At 41.3% G+C, this 20,294-nt stretch overlaps 3 protein-coding genes across 6 annotated transcripts; 2 read left to right on the forward strand and 1 right to left on the reverse strand.

Moving 5' to 3' along the window:
- The first annotated feature begins 115 nt into the window (after positions 1-115).
- Positions 116-5,323, forward strand: LOC108144363 (LIM domain-containing protein jub). Of its 4 annotated transcripts, none has more exons than XM_017269132.2 (7): positions 116-1,838; positions 2,562-2,591; positions 3,346-3,486; positions 3,569-3,738; positions 4,294-4,371; positions 4,449-4,614; positions 4,689-5,323. In XM_017269132.2, the coding sequence occupies exons 1-7, from the start codon at positions 425-427 to the stop codon at positions 4,934-4,936; spliced, it is 2,247 nt and encodes a 748-aa protein (XP_017124621.1). In that variant the 5' UTR covers positions 116-424; the 3' UTR covers positions 4,937-5,323. The 4 variants fall into 4 exon arrangements, with proteins under 4 accessions (XP_017124621.1, XP_017124630.1, XP_017124638.1 ...); XM_017269141.2 differs by having other exon boundaries at positions 4,309-4,371; XM_017269149.2 differs by lacking the exon at positions 2,562-2,591 and having other exon boundaries at positions 117-1,838.
- Positions 5,324-5,524: 201 nt separating this feature from the next.
- On the reverse strand, positions 5,525-9,024 carry LOC108143799 (nuclear pore complex protein Nup93-1). The gene is made up of 5 exons (XM_041710774.1): positions 8,782-9,024; positions 8,539-8,719; positions 7,638-8,447; positions 6,945-7,573; positions 5,525-6,425 (listed from the first exon to the last, which is right to left on the reverse strand). Exons 1-5 carry the CDS (start codon positions 8,940-8,942, stop codon positions 5,729-5,731), a joined length of 2,478 nt encoding a protein of 825 aa, XP_041566708.1. The 5' UTR covers positions 8,943-9,024; the 3' UTR covers positions 5,525-5,728.
- A 332-nt stretch (positions 9,025-9,356) lies between these two features.
- Positions 9,357-19,527, forward strand: LOC108144397 (chloride intracellular channel exc-4). The gene is made up of 4 exons (XM_017269181.2): positions 9,357-9,715; positions 18,078-18,587; positions 19,052-19,162; positions 19,221-19,527. The coding sequence occupies exons 1-4, from the start codon at positions 9,629-9,631 to the stop codon at positions 19,296-19,298; spliced, it is 786 nt and encodes a 261-aa protein (XP_017124670.1). The 5' UTR covers positions 9,357-9,628; the 3' UTR covers positions 19,299-19,527.
- Positions 19,528-20,294: the final 767 nt, after the last annotated feature.

A 20,294-nucleotide genomic window follows, 5' to 3' on the forward strand; every position in this document is an offset into this window, starting at 1 on the left:
CCCAGATTTTCCACCAACTTTTTTGGATTAGGGTGACCCATCTTTAAAATTGGCAATCGGCTGTGGTATATTTATGGTATTTTTGTCTATTTGCCGGATGGTATATAATAACGGTTACGTAGGGCGGTCACACTGCCAGCCGAGTTGTTCCCACGGTCCGAATTGAATTTTAAGATTTTTCCGACAAAGAAAATGCAGAAAAACTGAAAGTGTAAGGGAAGAGCCCACTGACTGATTGCCAATTAGCCGAACACGCTTAGCTAAGACGTTTTTCCCATTGTCCGTCCGGGGAAAGCGAAGAAATCGTCGATTTCGGGGCGGCGTCCCCCCGCAGAGCGAGACAGCAAGAGAGGGTGGAGCAGGAGGAGGTGGAGGAGAAGGAGGAGAAGGAGAAGCAGGATCTGGAGGATATAACTCAAAAACAATGACCACCCAGCGGACGCAGGCGAGGAATGCGGGCAATTCCGATTCCGACTATGAGACACTCATGCAGCGCCTCCACATCGGCGGCAGCAGTGGCGCTGGGGGCGGGGCAGCGGGCGTAGGCGGTATCCCTGGAGATGGGGGCGCGGCCGCCATAAGGAGCTACCAATGCTCGCCCGGGGCCATCGAGAACTTTGTGCAGGAATGCCACCAACAGCAGCAACAGCAGCAACAGCAGCATCAGCAGCATCAGCAGATGCACCACCTGCACCACAACCAGGACTACAAGTTGTACGAACGCGGCAACATCATAGCCGCCTCCAAGTACGCCACGCCCCGTCCGGTGGAGCAGCTGCAGCAGCACATCCACAATGGGAGTGCTCATATCTATGCACCCACCGCCCAGATTTTGGGTCAGCGGATTGCCCCCCAGAAACACTCGCCGGTGTACGAAAATCTGGAGTTCTACGGCCAATTCGATTCGAATCACAAGCGGGCACAGCCCCAAAGTCCCGGCAGCCGGCAGAGCGCCATGCTGAACGACTATCTGCTGATGCAACCCATTGGGGCAGGGCGATTTGCACATACCCCAGTGCCAGAGAATCCAAGCACTGGAGCAGCAGCAGGAGGCAGGGGTGCAGGCAGCGGACGATCTGCGGCCCTGGGACCAACTGGTGACCTGGAGGAGCACGCTGCCCCCATCTACGAGAACATCATTCCCCATTCCGGCCAGCGGGCACAGCCGCAGGCGTCGCCGGCCACCGCCACCATGTACCAGGAGATGCAGCCCACGTCCAACTCGTCGGGCGGCTCGTCCACGGCCGGACTGGATCTCAATGCGCTGCTGGCCTCGCCCATGCACCATCAGCGCAGCATCAGCAGCAATACGGCCAGCGTCAGCTCCGTGGGATCGCCCACGCAGCGGTATAGGAACCTATCGCTGCCCAGCCACCTGAGTCCGGTGCCCACGGCCCAGTCGGTGGCCAAACTGCAACAGCACACACCGATTAAGTCGCCCGGTGGCGGTGCCATCAATGTCTCCGTCAATCCCAATTACATCGAGGACATCAACAGCTCCGACTATGTGTGCATGACGGCGAATCTGCACAGGAATACGCCAGCGGGATTGGCCACTGGCCGGGCGGCAGCAACGGGAGCCACTGCCCAGCGTACCGTCCAGGAACCAGCCACGATATCATCATCCTCCCTGGCCATGGGCATGGCCACGGCAGCGGCGCCAGCATCCACATCCAGTGCAGCGACGGAGGCCACAGCTGCGCAAGCTGCACAAGCTGCACAAACTGCACAAACTGCACAACCACCGCTGTCCACCGCCTCCCTGAGGGCCACGCCCATCGCAATGACAGCCCCTCTGGCGGTGGCCACATCACCCACACCCTCGCAGGGCAGCACAGGTAGGCACAGATCTCTTCCAGAAACAGTACAGACCATCAATGATGGTAAATTAACTTTAATGCCCAGGTGGAGTACTAAAACTATATGCCAAAACAAAGAAAAGCAATGGTTATCAGTACCACGTATAGTCAAAATTAAATTCCCATTTGTAAGCTCAAAGTACGTCTTGCTAAAATTAAAAACAATAAATTACTAAATACTTTAATTCTCAATATTCCACATAAATAAATATTTAAGACCAGCGTTAACTAAAGCTTATTCCTTTTGCCAATTATATTTATCATATTTTATATATACATTTCTTTGCTATAAAAGAGTTAAATTTCTATATTAAAATACTTAAAACAAAAATCAAAAATATACTTCACTTAAAATGATTTTTCTTAATCACTGTCATAACAGTTTATTGCATTGGCAAATAATTTTCATTTTCAAATATCTTGTTATAATAAAACTAAAAAAAAAGTACTATTGTTAAATATTTATTTTTAAAAAATATATTGAAAATAATTTTAATTGTTAAACCTTTTTCCAGTTCTTTGTTATAATTGATATATAGTAAATATAGTAAATGGTATTATAAAAACTTCCATATAAAAATGATATTGAAAATGTATGCCACCTGGGTATGGATGGTAACATACAAAGTATTTACCTAGATACCTATTAATCAAACTAATGAATCCAAATGTTTACCCCCAACCAAAAACGCTTGCACGCAGCCGTTAATGCTGCCTTGAAACCCAGGAGAGGTACGAGGGGTCTCGGGGGCCAAGATTCGTTGCCCAAAAGGGGTTGGGTCCCAGTTGGGTTACGTTTGTGTCATCACTCATCGCTCAGCTCAATCATAAACCGGTTGGCGGGGCGACAAACTTTGGTCAAACGGTTGCCGCTAACCGGTTTATTTTCAAGTCCTTATCCTGCGAAACCGATTCACAGAAAAACGAAACCGATTCGAAATCATGAATCAGAAATGATGGCATTCCAACTAATTTGCTGCAAACACACATATTTTTAACTAATTAATTTTTACACGGCACAAAAAGTTTATGATTTTATTATATTAGAAAAAAAATAGAACTAAAACTTTCAAACACAAATAATATACTTTTTAAAATACAGTTACAATGTTTAAAAGACTCACTTTTCGAAATTTTGATATTGACAAGTAAAAGTCATTTATTGATATTTTAAAAACAAAATCAATTGATACATTAAAAACACATCTTTTTAATTTAGAGTGCAATATTAAATTATAATTGGTCTTGTTGTTTTTTTTTTTTTATTATATTTTTATCCTAGGCATGCAGTTTTGGTTATGTTAATGATTTCGAAATCGTAAATTAGTTTATCTGATAAATAATAATCATGTAATCATTAACTTTAGAAGTTCTACCGACTTCACTCACCCGCATATGTTTTTGTTTTTGAATTTATTTATATTTTGTGAGCGGTGACTAAGCCAAGTCGAAGGCATGACCTAATGTTTGCCTCGTACTCCGACAGGTCTCACCAAGAATCTGCTGCCGTACAGCGTCACCCCGCCGCGTCCGGCTGGACCGACAGAGGCGCAGCGCAAGATCGAGGAGCTCACCCGCCAGCTGGAGGAGGAGATCGAGCAGAGCGAGGAGCACGGCGAATACTTTGGTATGTCATCATTTGGCACCTGGTCATTGTGTACACATTGTGTTTCATGTCGATCATTTCGATCATTTCGATCGATTCGTAGGCATTTGCCACACCTGCGGCGAGAAGGTGAAGGGCGCCGGTCAGGCCTGCCAGGCCATGGGCAATCTCTACCACACCAACTGCTTCATCTGCTGCTCCTGCGGACGGGCGCTGCGAGGCAAGGCCTTCTACAATGTGCACGGACGGGTCTATTGCGAGGAGGACTATATGGTAAGCAAGTGGTCGTAGTCTGGTCGGGATTCAAAACTAATGATTTTCATATGTGATATACACCTTTCATTTTTGCGAATACACTTTCCTAATTGAAGATTTTTAAAAGCTAAAGCAGTATTCCCCAAAAATATGGAACCAATTGGAAACAAATTGTATTTATCAATTTAATTTTGATAATTTTTTTCAATAGCAGATTTTTTAATATTTTTAAAAGCTAAAGCAGTATTTCTCAAAAATTTTAAACCAAATTGTAACAAATTTTATTTGTATTAATCATCAATTTATTATGAATTTAATTTTTATCAATAGCAGATTTTCTGTATTAAAACTTGTGATCTTTAATTTTAACATATAATTCATAAATATAATTTTGTGCCATCTGTAATCCTGTAATCTTTTGATCAGCAAGTCTACAACCAATTACCTTGTATGTAATAATGTTTAAGGAAATGAAATATCTCCCATATAGAAATCGTTATTTTTACCCACTGACATTGATAAATTTTGATTTTGTTACTTATTATTTTACTAACCCTGTTTAATATTAATAAGCAATCATTGTTGCAGTATTCGGGCTTCCAGCAGACGGCGGAAAAGTGCGCCATCTGCGGCCACTTAATCATGGAGATGGTTAGTACAGCCCACTCGTATCCATCCCGCTCTAAACGGAGTGCTCACATCGCTTTCCCACCAACTCTCCCTTGCAGATCCTGCAGGCCATGGGCAAGTCGTATCATCCGGGCTGCTTCCGGTGCTGTGTGTGCAATGAGTGCTTGGACGGGGTGCCCTTCACCGTGGACGTGGACCACAAGATCTACTGCGTCAATGACTACCATCGAATGTTTGCGCCCAAGTGCGCCAGCTGTGGCAAAGGTGGGTGCTCCTTATTATGCCACACTTTGTGTTGTCAATGAGAATATGGAGAATGCTTTTCCAATCCCGAACAGGCATCACCCCCGTCGAGGGCACCGACGAGACCGTGCGTGTGGTCTCAATGGACAAGGACTTCCACGTGGACTGCTACATCTGCGAGGAGTGCGGCATGCAGCTGACCGACGAGCCGGACAAACGCTGCTACCCGCTGGACGGGCGACTCCTCTGCCGCGGCTGCCACCTGCAGCGTCTGGCGCTGCAGTCCTCGCCGCATGCCCGCCACCAGGAGCCCGTCTGCGCCTCCTATCAGTACATGGGTTGAGCAACCGCCACCTTCGACTGGAATCCGCAGAACAACAGAACAAAACTATCGCAATCAACTTATTCCAATTAACAATATTATCTTAAACACAGACAGAAGTGAAAACAAATGCATTTATACGAAACGAAACGATCGATAAGTAACGTGGCTTTCTTTTTTATTATTTTTATGGCAATGCATGAGGATCTCCCAAACGGATCTATTGGAAAATATGTAATGGATTCCTAGACGAACATCTCAGACAATTGGCAGTACTATTTTCATATGCTATTTTGTGTGTTTTGTAAATGTCCTGTCCGGGTTTTCCCGATACCTCGCGAGGTTTCTTATCAACTGCAACCGATGTCTCAAACAATGCAATAAATTATTTTATTCCGATTTGTCAAATGTATTGTGCAAATGTATTATTTGGTTTAAAAACTCTCAATTCTCAAGTGTAAAATTTCGCTTTTCAACTGTTTTAGAACAACTAATTAGCATTATTCAAGTTCATTTAGCAATTTCACTTAAAATTAACACTCACTAATTTCTTACACTGCAATTTTAGGTATAAAAACGCTTCTTTGTCATAAAATGAAAATGGTTGAGTAAAGTTTTGGAGTGCTTTAAAGTATATTTCATGCAGCCAGAGATTTCTCACTGGCACCCCAAATAGACATTTGTATCCATGAAAGTGTTTTTCTAAATTCAACAACTTTGAAAATATCCCAACCAGCTTATTCAGTGAAGTAATCTTAGACACAAACTCAGCTGGTTGAGGTGTTTTCAATCCGGCTAGTGTTAGTTAGCTAGTTAGTGCATAAGGATCTCCAGCTGAACGAGCCGCTGGTTGGTGGTCGATGGCATGCGGTACGGAACACTGGCTGCCATGTTGGTCAGCGCCTTGGCTCTGCCCCGCAAATGTCGCAGGCTGGCTTCCCGGTTTTCGATCTTGGTTTCATCGCCGTAGACCGAACCCGTGCCGCTGGTGCCCCGCTGAGCGACATACTCCGCATAGACAATGTCCATGGCCGCCAGCAGGATGTCGGGCAGCACCTTGATGATCTCCGGACCCATGCGTTTTAGGTTTGTGACACACTCGTCCACCTCGTTCGAGTTGGCCGGTATCAGCCTATTGTTGGCCAGTATTTTCGATGCCAAACGCGATTCGCCAGCGTGAAAGAGATCGAAAAACTCCATTACCTGCGACAACACCGTATAGGTGACAATCACATGGGCCTCCACGTTCGTTTTGCGATCGGCCAGCGCCGCGTCCATACGCTGGGTGACTGCCCTCAGACGCTCCCGCATGCTGCCCGGTCGCGATGGCTGGTGCACCACCTGCGACAGCAAGGAGCACACCAGTCGCAGCGCCTTGTCCAGCTGGCCGGCGATGAAGTACAGCTTGATGGCCGACTCGTAGTTGCTGCGCTTCGACAGCTCATCGCCCACCATTCCGGCCAGCGAGTACATGTCGTAGTCCATCGTATGGAACTCGGCAAAGATGCCGCTGGAAAAGAGAGTGGGAGAGGAAACCATTAGGGCTTGTTCCCCTTTTATGCGTTAAATCAAGAAAATGGACAATAAAGCCAGGGACAGACTACTTCAAAATGCATTGGAAACAATCTACAAATGCTTATTTCGTTATATATCAGATAAAATTAATGTTTGATTAAGTTTATTGTAGTCATCATGTAATGATCTAAACAAGTTCATGCATAGCATAGTTTGATCTACAACGATCCAAAAAAAGGGGAATATATAGTTCCTTAGAAGGTTCATGCATAGCATAGTTTGATCTGCAATGGTTCAATGGTTAAAAGACTATAGTTCCTATAAATTCTATTTAGCACTATACCAAACAAAGCTTGGTAAATGAATTAGAAAAACTCTATTTGAGTAAGATGGTAAAACTGGATTTTTTCCCCATTTAAAACCCCCAAGAGCAAATGGTAAAAGGTTCTTTTGCACAGACTCTATCCATGGTGAGCAGTACGCCAAGATTGGAGGGACAAAAGAAATAACTCACCCCTTGTAGCGGAAGGAGTTGGATCCATCCTCCTCGCCGAAGACCAGTTGCAGCATGCGGTCATCGCAGTTCTCCACGAGCAGATCGCAGACACAACTGAGCATGGCATTGCTGCCGTCCTCGGCCTTGAAGTGTCGCAGCAGGTAGTAGTACTGCAGCGCCTGCTCGGTGTCCGTCTGCTCGAAGAACTTGGCATACATCACGATCAGCCGCACCAGATTGAGACGCTTCATCGGCGGCGGATCGTCGGGTTCGGAGCTGAGGAGTGGCTGTTTCACGGAACTCGGGGCACCCAGCATGCACAGCTCGTTGAGGGCAATGGCCATGTGAACGGCGTGCGGACGATTTTGCTCGGTGCGGGCCAGAAACTCAATGGCGGCCTCAAATTGACCGGTGAGGGCCAGCACCTGGAAGTAGAGCGGCGTCTTTTCGCGCGCATTGAAGTAATTCTCGCCGTACTTGTCCAGGATCATCGATTGCAGGCCACTGTAGGTCAGCTGCTCGATGTTATAGTCGCGCTTGTCCTGGCCGCGCAGAATGGACAGCTGCAGCCAGAGGAAGTCATCGATGCTACGCATAAGTTCCGCGTGCGAATCCTGTGGATCACAGGCCAGCACGATGGCGTAAACCTGATGGATACATCAATAAAATAAAACCCTTTTACACATACATACATAGATCCCAAATACTCACCGCCTTTTTGTAGGGATCTGTGCAGACATGCAGCTTATTGTTGTTGTACTCCAGCTTGAGCTGACCCTCGATCTTGCCCGTCAAGGTCTCCGTATTGCCGTTCTTCTGCAGCGTCATCAGCTTGAGCAGATCGGGACAGACGCCCGATTCCTTAAGGTAGAGCACAGCTGCGCCCAGATCACCGCTTCGCAGGCTATAGTAGACCAGCGGCCACAGCGGCCGTCCATTGTTGACGTCGTGCAGTCCGTAGAGTGATTGAGGATTTCGGAATGTGACGCCCACATACGAGCCCACCAGGTTGTAGACATTGGGAATGCCACCGCGTCGGGCCAGCACTAGATTCTGCTCGATCACCTTGTTCATGTAGGTCTTATATCTGCGCTCCAGATAGGTGCGCGCCTGATGGATGAACTGCGGCGCCGTCTGGCGACTCTGGATGGGATCGATGTTGCGCGACAGCGGCGTCACAGCGGCCATGTACTCCAGCACGTTCCACATCTCGGCCACGAGCGGATCGTCGAAGGATTCCTGGGCCAGCACGGCAAAGGTCGTCACCAGATTGGGACGCTGAGTGCCCTGGATGTGCGACTCATTGTAGGCGGTGATCTTTGCAGCGTACAGCTGCTGGATACTATTCAGGCGGGAGAACGGCGTGGGTTCGTCGGCCATCGATGTGGGCACCATGTGACGCTGCACGTCGGGAAAGTCCTGCTGGCGCGGACCCACCAGAGCGTTCAGCAGCGATTCCTTTTCCTTGCCCCACTCGGCGTAGATGCAGCGCCACTTCTGCCGCTCCACAGACTCGAAAATCTGTAGGGAATGGGGTTGTCCGTGAGTAATGGATCCGGATCCGGATCCGGATACGCTGATGTACTGATGTGCTGATGTGCTGGACACTTACACTGCGATTCGTTTCGTCTATAACAGACAGGATGGCGTTCTCGCGCTCGTTCTTCAGATAGCCCTGCACATCGGTGTCCGTGACGGGATCGAGTGGCTCGAAGGATTGGCGGGCGCTCAGCGTATCCAGTTTCTGCGTCAGCTTGGGCAGGTCCACGCCCTTGGAGCCGAGCAGTATGTGGCTGTCAGTTAAAGAAGGCTTTCATTATAACTACATGGAATAGGGGACGCATGCAGTACTTACGCCTGCAGATCGTTGGTACCCGTTTGGGTGATACGCGAGTGGAGCTCCTGGGTGGCCTGCAGCACCTGCGTCATGGTTCGCTCCACGCCCGGCATCTCCGTGTCCATCTTGGTCTCGTTCGCCAGGCGCTGGGCCTGCTGCAGCAGCTCCACCAGATCCATGTTGGTAAGGAAATGCCGGCGCCAACAAAAAAACACAATTTACAAACGCACACCGGAGCGTGTTAGTGTGGCCAGCGTGTGGCGATTTCCGGAGATTTTCGCGCCATTAATATATCGCCTAGTATTTTTCTATAGTATTTTTATTGCAAGCAATACATTTTAATAAAACATTAGATTTTTTACTCAATTGATGGGTATACAGCTTATGAACAATTTTTCAAAGGCATCACAGTTTCTAATTTACATCGCATTATAAAACGTATAATTAAGATTAAACTTTGTTAACAGTAAAGAGTGTCGTAAATTGGTATTTATTTGCCGGCACAAAAGTGCACTGTCCTGGCAACCCTAGACCAATGGCTTTAGGGAATTTTCCGCAGCACGCTTGGTATATTCGGCCGACAAGGCGAACGGTCACTCAATCGTCAATACGCTTTGGCAGCGCGCAAATCGAAGAACAAACGAACGGCATATTTTTTTTAAACACTCTGTCCCCGTGTGTGTGTGAGTGCGTCCGAGTGTTTGTTTGTTGTGTGTGTGTGTGTATTGGCAAAGGAAATTAGCACAACAAAAGCGAAAAGGAAAAGGAAACGAACACGCACGCATCTCGTCACGCGGATAAAAACTCTTCGATCCGATCAGAAATCATAAATCAGAAATCGTCTGTAATATAATCGCAATTCGCAATGTCGTCCGAAGTGGAATCGCAGCAAAGTCAGGAGACAAATGGAACCAGTAAATTCGATGTGCCCGAGATAGAACTGATCATAAAGGTGAGCGAATATAGCGAACATAGCGAAATTTGCATATGTACATATGCAAACCTGTGCAGAGTTTCCCATTTCGCTTTGCGCAAATGTCCATGCAAAGTGAAAATGCAGCAAAAAGCAAAAGCAAATAAAGGCAACAACAAGCAGCAGAGTGGGAAAACTGCCGTTCGTTCCTCCTTCTCTTCTTCTTCTTCATCGTTTTATTCTTCTTCTTCTCGCTCTGGCACTTTGCAGTGTGTCACATTTGGTTAAAAATGAACAGAATACGTTTAGCACCCCCTCCGGCCCCTCGCCGCACCCCGCCCCTTTCGCCGTCTTGTGGTTCCTAAGCATCGCCAAAACCGGTTTTCTCCTTTTCTACCTATCGCACACACACCTAAACATCTGCACAGAACGAAAATGTTGATATTACTTACATATGCTATTTAAAATCCCTCTTTTATTAAATAAAATATGCAAAATCTTTAGAAAAGATTTAAAATCATTTTTAATGGCGTAAAAAAGTTTTCTTTAATATATTTTACATCCAACTGTTGTTATGGTTAACTGCAGAAGAACAACGTTTTCACTGTATACTTTTAAATAAATTTGTGGGTGATTTCAAAACCAAGATAATTTTGCTACATTGACTTAACTTCCAAATTCGCATGAAAAAATCATTATAAGGCATCCTTTTTTCTTGTTTAAAATGTATAAATTTTGCATCAATTTAAACATGAGTATTCTAAATGAATTTATTAGTAATCGAATATCAATTTAAAAACTATTCCTAATTTTTAAAATACTTCAAACAACACAGTCGATATTTACAAGTTGCTCAAATTTTAAATAATAAATTCATATTTATTATCCAAAATATGTTTTTTTTTTTGTGCGCCCACTATTTGTGTGCAAAGTCTGCAATTTCCAGAACGTAACATATTTCTGTGGTTTCTTATCTGTTATAAACTTTAATCACATTTCATTGCGCCAATTGCTCAACAAATGTTCCTTCTTCTTCTTCATAGTTCCCTTCCCGAAGACCCAAGTTTATTTGTATTTGTCTGTGTGAATTAGAGGTTTTTTTTATCTTTTAGTGATTTCTACATTTCTTGACGCGTACGTCATGCTCCTCCGAAGAATCGAAAAAAAAACAATAAGCCAACTCCTACATTTGCGGTCAAATTAATAGCATTCATAAATTATATTAGCAAATAAATGTCTAAAACTTGTATTATAAAAGTATTTGTATTTTTTAAGTTCTCAAATCAATACTGCTTTTATTTTCATGTACTAAATAATGGGAATTATACTTATTTGATCAATAAATTCTAGAAAACTTCTTAATGTACATAAATAAATGCCTTAGTTTGTTTGCTTTATTTTTTTCAAGTAAGCTTTTCTTATCAATTACATGCTGAAGAAAAACTTGTACAGCAGTTGTTTACTTCAATCATTCATAGGAATGCTATTTTCGCCGATTACAAACCTTTTATTTATAGATCGCAACTTGTGAGCTATCAATTTTGCCGCTATTGTAAGTCGGGCATGACTCCACTTAACTTTATTTTTTGTTGGCTCCCACTGTTTGCCGAAGTAATTGTAATTGTTTTCGGAACACTTTGGAGCCCTGCTGTTGTTGATTCTATTGGCAAACTCAAACTCTCAAACTCGACTCGACTCAACTTAGCCACTCATCCAGCCCACGCAAATGGAGGCCGCACCTCTCGAGTCGTCTGCCCATGACTAATTCCTCACCTTGCAGCACCTCCCTAAATAGTACAATACCGTACCAATCCAAACCATACTATACCATTCCATTCCCAAAAAAAAAAAATCCCACTCGACGCACAACAAAATGCCAATGAGTAATCAGTGATGTGAACGCTAGTACTTTGTTTTTAAGCTAAGAACAAATGTACATTACATTACTAAGAATGATTGTTTGCATTTTATATTAATCATGCAATCAAAGTCTTGATATTTTATAATGAAAACCTTATTTACTAGGTAAAAGATAATGGAAAGTAGTACCCAGATATCCCACCCTCCCATTTCCCATTACCAAAGCCAATTCAAATGCGATGAGCCATGGCCAAAAATTTCGGTGCAAGACACCCGCTCCCTTTTCCTGTTTTTTTTTTTTTTTTTTTTTTTTTTTGGGAGAAAGTGCTTTGGAGCACCTGTTAAATGTTTTGGTTTGTGTTTTTTTTTTTTACTTGGATTTTGGACAGTAAAAAGCAAAAGTTTGCTTTTCCAGAAGAGTGACAGAAGCATCTTTGACATAACTCCGCAACAGCGCACTCCGTACAAGGCGGCGTGTGTATGTGGAAAGCCATTTCCATTTCCCAGCGAAAAAAGTGAAAGTTCATTTTGCCGCACCAGAGGAAAGCTGTAGTTGGTGTTGGAGCTAAAAAGTGGAGGCTATAGATCCAGCTATATGGCCTGGGATCGGTTCGGTTCGGATCGGATTGGATTGGATCGGATCGGATCGGAACGTGGCATGCCTCTCTGTTCCGCGCGTGCAGGCAACAAACAAATACAAATGTGTTTTCTTGTTTCGTTTGTTAGGATGTCGGAATTGGGGGGGGAGGTGGGGGGGGGGGGGTTGGCGGTTGGAAAAAACAAAACAATCATTGAACGCTAAACAGGTTTTTCTCGTGCTCACGCTTTTCCGCCTCCTTGGCTTGCTTTTAGCTTTGGCTTTGGCTTTTCGGCATCAACTTCGTTCGGTTTTGGCTTGCAAAACATGCCTGGCCAAAGCCAAAGCCAAAGCCAAAGCCAATGCCTTACCCTCGAGTCATCGCCCACGCGAGATTTCCAGAAATTGGCCATGCCATCGAATCGAATCAAAACAAAGCGGCAATCAAAACAAAAGACGATTCGCTGCACTTAGAAAATAAAAACTCATATTATCAGTATCAAAAGAAACACCAAAATGTTTTGTCAAATTTATTATAACATCAAAAAATCAAAAATATAATTGATTCGCAAAGCACAAGATTGCAAATAAAAATTTTAAAAGTTTTTAGAGGTAGTTAATTTCAGGTTCTTCTAAAAGTTGAACTCTGATCTTGAGTTATTATCCAACTGTAATTTTTAAAAATATTATGTTAGAACATTCCGTTTGCCACAGTGCACTTCTATGAAAACCAAATTCACGCCAAGGATAAAACCTCATGCAAACTCAAGCTAATTCAGTGCCTTTTGTTGGATCTCAACAACGCCAGCAATTGTTGAGACTTAAGTTTTGCTGAGTTGAGGAAAATGCGCTTCTTTGTTGCCACTTCAACTGCAGTTAAGAGCCGAGATGAAAAGCTGCACTTAAAGATAAGCACAGTGCCTGCTCTCACATTAAAAGCTCTGCAGGGGTTTTTTTTTAACATAAAACAAAAAATAAAACCTGAGTTGAATGTATTTTGTATACGTTTCTGTAATTTTTCCAAGTTCATATTATTCAATAAGTAATAGTATTTTAAATACAATATTTGAAATAAAAATGTTATAATGTTTAGCTTAACTCATGGAAATATATCTCATGATCTGTATAATAATTTAAATTCATATTTTAATAAGTAAGTAATAATAAATAATTCACTCAATTTAAAAACCAGCAAATTTATGTTGAATGGTTATTTATTAGATTTTAATTGGCATATGTCATTATATAAGTAAATAGAAAAAAGAATAATATTTTAATAATATAATAATTTAAATTCAATTTTTAATAAGTTTATTAAAAGTTTTATTAAAGTTAAAAACTAGCTACGTTTTCTAATGCCGCAATCTTATTTTGACTGGATATTTATTTGATTTAAGTTGTCTTTGCCAGTGTCATTTTGAAATGTAGTCCGGAAATTGGAATTATCGAAGAACCACTGTACGTGTCTTCCTTACCGTTTTTTATTATGTTTAGCTGATGTGCAAAAGTGACAGTTGAGTCGTTTGATTTGTTGTTTTATTCACGCCCCCACGTGCTTTTCTGTGGGTGTGTATTCTGTGTGTGTTGGTGTGTGACTGACATTTTAGCAAAGAAAAACACGCAAATGTTTGCCATCCTCCCCATACGCCCCCACATTTCCACAATTGCCTAGTAAATTAGTCTTTATGGACAATCGCTTGATTTTGTTTATCTTTTCTGGTTCTTTTTCCTTGCTTCGTTCTCAGTGTATTTGCGTTTCCTAACTGCCTTTCGTAACTCATTTCCTACATTATTTATTTCTGTTAATTGCCTAACGTTTTTTCTGTTGCCCCCCCCCAACAATTAAGTCAGTAAAGTTCCAGAAATAAATTAAGAAAACGTATTGCATTTTTAACTGCAATGCCACAATAATTCAAATTCTTCGTAAAACATTTGTTTTATTAATTTAATGTTTTGAATTTATGATAGGATTTTGTGTTAAAAAGCGGGCCGTTGAAAATCCCATTAGCCCATTAAAAAAATTTGTGGGCCAAGATATGCCAGCTGACTTCACCTGCCATGCGACCACTTTGCCCTGATTATATTTCTATTATTTTGGCTATTACTTCATCAGGCCCATCATCATCGCAAACTGTGGCGATAACTTCCGCCCGACTTCTGATAAGATATGGTATATAGTACATCCCTTTCTGGGTGTGCGAGTGCTTTTTTTTTTTGTTTTTTGCGTGTGTGTGTGTGGCCCAAAAAGAATCGTTTTCCGAGTGCGAAGAAAGCTCTCCTCAAGGTTGACATCTGCCTCTGCCCCCCCCCCAACATCATCATGATTAAAATTAAATTATTGCGCTGCAGCTGTCAGCGAACCGGTTCCAAAAATAAAACAGCCAAAAAATTATTTCCACTAATTTCATTCTCATTTTCGTTTACATTTACGAATTTCTTGCTGCTGGCGGCAAAGCCTACAAAATTAATTTTACTTGACTTTACTTAACTTTTTCGTTTCTATCTTATCGCGCTTCGAATTTACAATTAAAGGAACAACAAATCGAAGATGTTGAGTGGCGCATATCTATATGTACGTGGGTAGGTGTACGGCGTACAGTTGCGGACAAAACTATAGAGCTGTGTCAATGCGTTTTCCAAAACTCAAACGAATAAGATATGTAAATGCAGCTAATAAAAAAAGAGCTAACGCATAACAATTTTCGTAATTTGCAATTGCAAAGGATAAGATGAGTAATAATCGTTTTGATAGAAAAATAAATAAATAAAATAAATAAATATTGATACAAAAACACGTATTCAACATTAAGAATTATGTTTCAAAAAATACATTTTACTTAGCTATTGCTCTATAGTTTTGACCTTAGTTGTGTCTAACTTCCCACACCACAACTTATTTTTTCCACCGAAAATGTTTTCAAAGACGAACATTTGTATTGGCTAGGTATTTATTTTGCCGGCAGTTTTTATTAGCCAGATGTGCCATATATAGTATAGTATTTTTGAAGCATACGTGTGTGCGAGTGCTGTGAATGGCACTTGACATTTGCTAACTGCTTTTCGGTTTGCCTTCTCTCGTCATTTCTATTTTGAAACGTCAATTGCAACCGCCGTCTTAAGTCTCTAGTCTCTAGTATTTGTATCTGTAGTTGGTATCTGTATCTGTAGTCTTTCAATAGCTTTAATTTGTATATGTATCTGTATCCCGTTGTGGACTCTCAACTCGAGATGATTGCCTGACTGACTTCGACTGACCTTTTGATGTTGCCACACGTCGTAGTCTCCGTTTTTGCAATTTCCATTTACAATTTCTGCAACTCATATTGCACACTACTTGGCCACTAGTGATGGCAAAAATGTTGGAGCACATAATTAGCTCTTTCTTAAGTAAGTTTTTACTTTAATTATATTGTTTCCATATGATGATTGTAATTATTATTAAATTTATGTGTATTGTGAGCTAAGTTCAACACAATTATCTAGGCTATACCACTCAAGTAGCTTCGATAATAACAATATGATGAAAAGGAAATTTAAAGGGGCAACTTTAAATAAAAATCTTAATAAAAAAAAAGCACATAAAAGATTACTGCCTCCGACAGTTATTGAACAATCCTTGTAAACTCCTTATAAACCTTTAACCCTTTTACAAAACTCTCCATAATATTTAGTTGAATATTTTCTTAAACCCAAGTTGTTTACAAGTTTTGGCATTAACCTTGTGTGCCAACTAAATAGCTAAGTTATAGAATGTATATACTCTCCCATTGCCGAGAAATCGAGCCAAAAAGTGAGGCACAAAAAAAAATGCGGGCCAAGAAAATGCGATACAAATACGAGCGAAACCAATGGTAGTCTCAGAAGTAATCCGGGTCAGTTGGGAATTTATGGAATGGTGGCTATGGATGTGGATGTGAATGTGGATGTGCGTAGACCAGGTAAACGAACGTGCACAGTTAATAATAATGTGTGAATGAATACAAATAAACCGTTTAAGCACCGCAGCAAAAAAATGATACGGAAAACCGCTCCCACAAAACCCAATTGTAGCATTTTTTTTTCTTCCCCCCCCCACGTTCATAGTTGATTATGTTGCGGGCATGTGGGCTGGTAAATGGGTTGAGTTCAGTTCGGTTTGGTTTGGTTATTAAGCCATTAACACACAGGGCAATGCTAATTAACTACGCACTCGAAATAATATTTTAATTGCCTGCAATTGGTGCGTAAAATTTAATTTAAACTGGAGTTTAAGGCGCTTCAAATTAACGCTGGATAATTGTTGACGCCTTGTTATCGTACTTGGAATGAATAGCTGTTAAATATATATTTAACTAATAGCTATAAATAAATATTAATTTTGAAGTTTCAAGTTTTAATGAATATATAGTATTTAATTGGACACTTCATGGCCGTTTAGAAGTTTACAAAGTTTTTTTTTTTTTTGCGGATTTCAAGTGGAGTTTCGAATGCCAAACTTCTCACAACCTTGTTCTTGATCAGTCTGTAGCATTTTCAACTCCCTCTCCCCTTCACTCCCCTGCAACAATTTGTGTTTATTTTCGTATTTATATATTTTTGTTCTATAGTGGCAACTGGTACTTACATACGTGAAAGCAACAGTGCAGGCTGGCTTATCTAACGAATACAAATATGCACACAGCCGTATACGCACATTGATTGCCTGGCGTTGGGGCCATTTGAAGTAAAGCCGGCTGTCGACGCCGGCAGCAACAGAAATGGAAAAAAATATGAGCAAATAAAAAAGGCTGGCAACGGCAATCAACAAGTAAACTTCGCACACACACGGCTGATGACATCATCGCCATCGCATCGACATTGTCGTTTTATATGATGTGTTTTAGCTGCTTCTCAGCTGCAGCAATGCCTCTGATCTACAGTAAATATTAGCTAAAAGAGTTTGCGAAATTGTAGTCTGTAAATACCTATTATAACTTCTAATTACCGATATTTAGGGATAACAATTAAAGCCCGAAGTAATGGTTAAATAAGAAACTGTAACTCCTAATTTCCGATATTCCGACAAAAAAGACCCAAGTTTTAAATGCATCAGTCAGTTACATAATTAAATAGAAAAAGTATATTACCCAATGCAAATTATTTACCCAATGATGTGTTTTTAGGAATAATTTTAAATGAATAATTTGGTTTGCGTTAAATTTTTTTTTGACAAGTCAAGAAATCATTAGTAATAAATGTCTCACACACAAAATTTTATTTAGTGAATAACTTTAAAGCTTTTTCAGTTAAACAAATAATAAAATTCATATTTTTAATCAAATATAAAGATTATTATTAATTAATTTCGGGTTTTATTTTTTAAGCACAACAGAACAGCCTTAAAATGGCTATCTTAAGATGTAATTTTAGACCATTACCAGTCAATACTCACTGTGGACTGTCATTGCCTTGCGTTTGCCAACTCCTCATCCATCCATTTTTCTATCTGCGTAGTCACAAATGTATCTTTTCCTGTGCTGGCCTTGGCAGTGCAGCGATGCAGAATTCTCGTTTGGCTTGGTTCCACATAGCGTCTTGGCTTTGAGTCGCTTCCGGTCCCTAAAAACGCCGGCAAACAAAGCACCTCGATGGTTGGCTCATCACGCGACGGTGAAGGCAGAACGCTTATGGTGATGATGATGACGATGATGTCACATGATGGAATTTTTATGTTGTTTTATTTTGTTAAATTTTGTTTGATTTATTTATCGGTAATTGCCGGCACGCGATGTGGCATTATGTCCATTAAGTGGTCAGAAGGCAATGTCCAATCGCTGGAAAAATGCCCAGTCTGCTGAATGTGACCCACATTAACACTTGATTGTTATTTGTAATTGGTAAAACTTGACAAGTAAACATTTGCTGTTGAGCAATTTCCATAATTTCCTGTAATTTCTTAATTTGTAAACATTTGAATTAATCAAAAATATCTTTGCCATTTGGCAGGCCTCAACCATCGATGGCCGACGAAAGGGCGCCTGTTTGTTCTGCCAGGAGTACTTCATGGACCTGTACCTGCTGGCCGAGCTGAAGACGATCAGTTTGAAGGTGACGACTGTCGACATGCAGAAGCCGCCGCCCGACTTTCGCACCAACTTCGAGGCCACACACCCGCCAATCCTCATCGACAACGGACTGGCCATTCTCGAGAACGAGAAGATCGAGCGGCACATCATGAAGAACATCCCCGGTGGCTACAATCTCTTCGTGCAGGACAAGGATGTGGCCACGCTGATCGAGAACCTGTACGTCAAGTTGAAGCTGATGCTGGTGAAGAAGGACGAGGCGAAGAACAATGCCCTGCTCTCGCATCTGCGCAAGATCAACGATCATTTGGCCCCGCGCAACACGCGTTTCCTCACCGGCGACACCATGTGCTGCTTCGACTGCGAGCTGATGCCACGCCTCCAGCACATCCGTGTGGCGGGCAAGTACTTTGTGGACTTTGAGATCCCGGTAAGCATTTGGCGTTGTCCGAGTGATTGAATACATTTCGGGCGCTCAAAATTGCACTAGTGCATTTACCAACACAATAAGAAGAAAAGATTTTATTTGGATTAGGGAAGAGAAAAAAAACGTTAATGTTATAATCTTGTCTAGGTTTTATTATCATCACAAAGAAGAAACGAAACATTAATGTAAAAGGATCTAAACAGTCGATCTGCAGCATAGCATAGTTTAGTTGAGCATAGAAACACAATGCTAAGACACAAAATGGTTGTTGTATAAAATAACAAGATTAAACCGAACTAACTATGATTTTAGCTAAGCAATATATGTAATATTTTGTTGAGCTGCTTTGAAAAACAGGTTAAAAAGCATTATTTATAGGCATTCGTAGTGGACTTATAGACCAAAACAATTAAATAAACGTATTAGCTATCTATGACTCACCGTTTTACTATGTGGACTTATTGCAGACGCACTTGACGGCGCTGTGGCGTTACATGTATCACATGTACCAGCTCGACGCCTTCACACAATCGTGCCCGGCCGACCAGGACATCATCAATCACTACAAGCTGCAACAGGTGCGAATCTTGTCATATTTCTAGTTGCCACTTTTCACCAACCTTTAACCCTTTGCAGAGTCTCAAAATGAAGAAGCACGAGGAGCTGGAGATGCCCACATTTACCACATCCATTCCAATTGATATTTCGGAGTAGGTTTCCTAGGGAGCAGAGCCATGCAGCCACACATCAACTTATAGTATACAGCAACCACAATATTTTGGACAACTTTACAACAACAACAACAACAACAACAACAACAGCAGCAGCAGCAACTCTGAGGACTATACATAGATGTATACTTAACGGATAAAACTACCCAAGCATATATTATAATATATATATATATATATATATTATATACCTACTATAAATAACGAGTACATAACAAGGATAACAAGTGTTTTTTAAGCAGCCGCGTTGCCTTTCTTCAGCTATGCTTAATTTAAACCTAAACCTATGCCTATTTAAGCACTAGCCACAACCAATCGAGCAGGCTTTGACTTACTTTGACTTACTTTGCCCGCCCGCATGTATTTTTGTTTAACTAATAATGATCCATTTGTATTTGAGATACAGATGTCCAGATGTCAATTAAATTATATCGATTGCCTGAACAGCCGCTTCTCGGTCTCGGCCACAGTTTTTTTCTTACTTTATATTTTGTATTCTGCGAGGAGCTTTTTTTTTTTTTTTGTATTTGAAGACAATCTGTATTTTTTTTTTTGCAAAATTATGATTTTTGATTTTTTTTTTGCTCCCTGGCGCAAGTTGCCATTTTGTTCGCTTTTAATTTTTTATTTAAATATTTTTATCATATAAAAAAAACAAAAAAAAAAAATAGAAGAGGAAATGAAGAGTATTTTTTGTATTTAAGTGAAAAATTACAAATAAAAAACACAAAAAGACAAATATGGCTTTTTAATTTGATGAGGGATTGAAAATAGTATTGTATTGACTATTTGTTTTCATTTTTTTTAATAAAAAGCATTATTTTGTGAGCCAATACTAAAAAGCCAAAACATTGGTGAAGTAAAAAATAACTAAAAAATTAAATGGAATGCCATTAAACTCTTTTAATAACCCAATCAGTTGGTGGAGTAGTGATCAAGAGCATATTTTACTGATAAAATCTTCAAATCAAAAGATAAC

This window comes from Drosophila elegans, unplaced genomic scaffold (genome assembly GCF_018152505.1).
Source record: "Drosophila elegans isolate 14027-0461.03 unplaced genomic scaffold, ASM1815250v1 contig_149, whole genome shotgun sequence".
Taxonomy (NCBI): domain Eukaryota; kingdom Metazoa; phylum Arthropoda; class Insecta; order Diptera; family Drosophilidae; genus Drosophila; species Drosophila elegans.